The sequence below is a fragment of the Antrostomus carolinensis genome, unplaced genomic scaffold, assembly GCF_000700745.2.
Source record: "Antrostomus carolinensis isolate BGI_N321 unplaced genomic scaffold, ASM70074v2 scaffold48231, whole genome shotgun sequence".
Lineage (NCBI taxonomy): Eukaryota > Metazoa > Chordata > Aves > Caprimulgiformes > Caprimulgidae > Antrostomus > Antrostomus carolinensis.
In genome coordinates, this window is record NW_010294417.1 from 1 (window position 1) to 4544 (window position 4544).

The 4544-nt window shown below is 53.3% G+C and overlaps 1 protein-coding gene across 1 annotated transcript; it reads right to left on the reverse strand.

Moving 5' to 3' along the window:
- Nucleotides 1-285: 285 nt before the first annotated feature.
- Nucleotides 286-4536, reverse strand: TBL2 (transducin beta like 2). Its single transcript, XM_010177615.2, has 5 exons — nt 4478-4536; nt 3752-3903; nt 2049-2175; nt 1115-1267; nt 286-742 (listed from the first exon to the last, which is right to left on the reverse strand). Exons 2-5 carry the CDS (start codon nt 3852-3854, stop codon nt 286-288), a joined length of 840 nt encoding a protein of 279 aa, XP_010175917.2. The 5' UTR covers nt 3855-3903; nt 4478-4536.
- Between the last annotated feature and the right edge of the window lie 8 nt (nt 4537-4544).

The following is a 4544-nucleotide window of genomic DNA, read 5'->3' on the forward strand; positions in this document are numbered from 1 at the left end:
TACTTTACAACTTCTCTAAGTTGTGGAGTCTTTTCCACACGTCACACCTCCACGGGAGGGCCTGAGCCAGGGCAGAGACAAGTGTCACGCCAGGGCCCCGCAGATGTGCCCTGGCTCCCTGCTGCCCCAGTCAGGAAGCACACGAGGCAGGCAGGCCCTGGGTGCGCAGTCCGGACGCTCTTTTATTACAAGTTGTTCCGTGTTATTTAAAAAAAAACCCAGTCCCTGGGGGCAGAAGGCAGCTGCCGGCCAGCGCAGAGCCAGGACGTCCCGCCGCGGGGAGGATCAGTGCTTCTTGCCGTAGATGGCGGCCAGCGCTTTGCGGGCACCAGAGATCTGCTGCTCCAGCCTCTCACGGGTGGCTTTGTTCCCGGTTTTTTTCAGCATGGCCTCCATCTCCTCCACCACTGCCCTGTGACCGGCTGTGTTGTGGAAGACGCGGATGGCCCGGTCCCCACATGACACCAGGTAGCGGCTGTTGGTATCAAAAGCCAAGTCTGTTATGCACTGTCCGTGCACGCCAAGGAAGCGCTCCTCCTCCTCGCCCCTTCTTGTGTTATACACAACAATGTCTGTGCCACTAGAGACGGCGACGACGCGAGCATCAGGGGACAGGGCGATGCGACATGGCTCCATCACCTCGCACTTCCCCGTCAGAAGCAGGTATGGATCTTGTTGCTTCTTATATTCCACATCTGTGTCCCAGAACTTCCACGTCCCATCCTTCGAAACAGTTGCCATCCTGCAGCCAGGAGACAGAGCACAGGTCAGCGTGAGGAAATCAGGAAGCACCTCTTCCCCTGCCACGCCTGCGAACCAGGAATCCTTTGTGGCCAGAGAGCTCTTTGGGAAGCATTAAACTGTACACACATACAGTCCTCGTCCTCTTTCCAGAGCATGAGCAGTTGCTCCCAGGGGGAAATCCCCGGGAAACACACAAGTGGCATGAGCCAGTCAAGGCTTTGCTGTCCTGGGCTCCCAGGACAGCGTTCCCCCACACTGCACAGGGGCTCAGCCCCCTGGCACAGGCTGCTGGCACATGCTGGAAGGGGTGAGCTCATGTGTCCCGCGGGTGAGGCAGAGCTACCACAGTCAGTGGATAACACACACTTACCTCCTCGAGTCATTGGAGAAGGAGAAGGAATGTATGCCAGCGGTGTGGCCTTTCAACTCAAACGCCCTCGTCACCTCCCGGAACTCTCCATTCTTGCCAAAACACACCTCCCACACCTTCACATCAGGGGTAAAGCCACAGGATGCCACAAACCTGGGGGAAAGACACAGGGTATCAGTTACAGAGTACCGATGTTGGCCGGGCTGTGGGACCAGCCCTACAGAGCAAGGCAGGGACAGGGGCAGCCCTCCTGCACGGAGGTCAGGGCTCTGGGAGGGCAAACCTCTCCAGACACCTACGTTCAAATCTGTGCTTTGGTCAGCTGAAAAAGTTTTCACCTGTCACTGAAATCAGGCTGGTAAAGGGAATGCTCAGGAAGGCCACTGAGGACCAGAACAACTTGGGAATGAGAAACTCTTAGGCCAAAGTAAAAAAGCTTTTGATCCCCAAACTCACAGAGCTTGCCTTCCTGCAGCAACAAGTTAGAGACAGAACGAAGAACAAGATTTTCCTGATAAACAAAATCTCCACCTAATAAAGATTTTAATTTTATAATTAACCTTTAAAAGGTTACAAACAAGTCAGAAATGCTGTTTGCTTTGCATAGGCCATTTGCCTTGCCCTACCTCCACTATCTGAGGCTGATGCTGTTCTCAGCTCTTCAGGAGATGGTTAACAGGGACAGCAGTGCTGAGGCACAACGGCAACTCACTGCAACCCACCAAGTGCCTGAGACTCTGCGGCCGAGAGTCAGCACTCCCTGAGGGGCAGCTCTCGGGGTCGGAACCCCTTTGTAAAATGTGGAACCCTCGAAAATTGCGTTGAAATGACAAGTAACCGCTGATGGTCTGAACTGATGACATCCTCGGGGAAGGAGCAAGGTTCCTGTTTGCTCCTGCAGCAGGAGCAGCCTGGAATACCTCATGGCCCTCACCTCCCACAGGGCGACACCGTGGCGTAGGCGTTGTTCATCTGGTTCGTGTTAATGCTGGCCAGGACTTCACCCTTCGGGCTCCATATCAGGATAGTAGTGTCACTGGAAGCTGTCATGATAAACTTTCCTGAGGAAAAAAGGCAAATCATAGAATCATAGACTGGTTTGGGTTGGAAGGGACCTTAAAGCGCATCCAGTTCCAACCCCCCCCTGCCACCAGCAGGGACACCTTCCACTAGACCAGGTTGCTCAAAGCCTCATCCAGCCTGGCCTTCAACACTTCCAGGGAGGGAGCATCCACAACTTCCTTGGGCAACCTGTTCCAGTGTCTCACCACCCTCACAGTGAAAAACTTCTTCCTAATATCTAATCTAAACCTCTCCTCTTTCAGTTTAAACCCATTTCCCCTTGTTTTGTCATTAACTGCCCTTATGAAAAGTCCCTCCCCAGCTTTCTTGTAGCCCCTTCAGGTACTGGGAGGCCACTATAAGATCTGCTCGGAACCTTCTCTTCTCCAGGCTGAACAGCCCCAACTCTCTCAGCCTGTCCTCACAGCAGAGCTGCTCCAGCCCTCGCATCATCCTGTTGGCCTCCTGTGGACTTGTTCCATGTCTCTCTTGTGTTGGGATCAGGAGATCAGCAAAGATCAGGAGAGCTCCCAGGCCTAATGCTGCCCCAGACTATCAAAGTCAAAAGCAGCACCAAAGTTCAAGGAGTGTCAATCTCCTGGCACAGAGCGAAGAGCATTAACAGAAGACTCAGCTCCTGGTTGTGCCTTGGTGCACCCTTGGCTTCAGCTGCTGTCAGCTGGCAGTGGGCACCCAGAGACCACGCGTGGGTCTCGCCCCAGCAACCCTCAGATCCCACCTGCAGAGCTCAGCGCTGAGCTGGTACCGCAGCAGTAATGGGCAGATTCGATCTGCCCCAGACGGTTAAAACACAGCTCGAGGTATCTGCAGCTTTCAAGTCATGGACTGCAGGCAGGTAGCTGACTACAAGTCACACTACTGTTACCCATGATTACTGCTCGTGCCAGCATTTTGAACATCTCCTTGTTTCCATTTGCAATGCTTTCCCCCTTTTCCATCTCAGCCCAGACAGGGAGTTGCCTGTTTACCTTTCAGCCACTTGTTGCAACTTTTAAGTTTTCACTTTGACAGCTGAACAAAGCTCTTGGTTACCATGTTCTCTGCTCTCCTATTATAGAAGTGAGCTCACATCCACTCACTTCCACCTGCCCGCTGCCACATACCTGAATCCATCGAGCCCTCACCACTAACACATACTACCCCCCCCAGCCTCTGGTCTAGAAGATCCCAGAAGTCCGAGATAGACCATATGAACTCACTAGAGAGACTTTTGGCTGGTTAAAGAGACTGGTGGGACAGAGAACAGCAATGCTCGCAATACTGAGAGCAGACCTCTTTACGACAGCATCCCTGAAAATGAAGAGACTATGCGTATTGGGCAGAGAGCTCTGCGCTTATAGGAGTACCTGTCTGCAAAGGACATCTTTCAGTTCACTCACTAGTAAACAAAGGCTAAAACATAACACCTAAGAGACTACAGAGAATCAAGTACTGGTGCAGAAATGGACCTTGTGAATGCCAAAAATTCCAACACTTTCAAGCCAGCAGCTCTTGCTTTACAAGGAAATCAAAGCCGATCTTGAGCCTCAACAAATGAGCAGCTCATTTCCATACCTGTCTCTGCAATTCCTATGTTAATGACAGGGGCCTTGTGCTTCTTCGGGAAGTCCCCAGAAGCTGCTGTGAAGGTGAAGCTGCCATCGTCCTTCTTAGTCATTTTATAGACACGAATCGTCTCTCCATTCGCCAGCCACACAATGAAAGCCCTAAGTGGAAGGACAGACACTCTGAACAGGTTAGAAACAGCCTCCCCCAGCTCAGCCTGGCTACAGGAGGTAAGCTAACAGGTCACTCAGTGGCACCTCGGGAAAGGGATACGCTGGTAGATAAAAAGCTGCGTGCACTACGAGGGAACCAAGTTCTCTCCCTGTGTTGGCTCAACTGCGACACCAAATGGAAAAGAACAGAGTTTATTACTCCAGACCTGGAAATGAGATCCCTTCCTCTCTCTAAAACAGGCCACTTCACAAGGGGCCAAGGCATGCTTTCCCACCAACCCTCCCAGTCAGCAAAAGCTCTCTCCTCAGTCCCCCAGAGAGGCTCAGCAGTGCAGCCCAGCTGCCAGGCCTGCTGGCAGACCTGAACAAGCACCTTCCACAGGGGTGGCAAGCTGGGCACTGGGATATTTGCCCATTAAAGTGCCCACTGCTTCCATCAATCAGTGGGGCTGTCCAGAGCCAGCGAGGGATGTAGCCCCTGTGCAGCCCAGTCCAGAGGATGCCCGGGTGGTCCCTGGGCTGGATGATGATGATGACGAGCTGTGGGGAGGTCCGGCCCTACCGGCAGTCGGGGCTGAGGCGGACAAGCTCGGCGTGGTCCAGCCCCACGTTGGCGCGCAGGCAACGGT

Coding starts and splice junctions, on each gene's coding strand:
- TBL2 (XM_010177615.2), bottom strand. CDS start 3,854: ATGACTAAGAAGGACGATGGCAGCTTCACCTTCACAGCAGCTTCTGGG. Junction 1,268..2,048: donor ACGGTGTCGCCCTGTGGGAG/GTGAGGGCCATG, acceptor TCTTTCCCCCAG/GTTTGTGGCATCCTGTGGCT. Junction 743..1,114: donor TTCTCCAATGACTCGAGGAG/GTAAGTGTGTGT, acceptor TCCTGGCTGCAG/GATGGCAACTGTTTCGAAGG.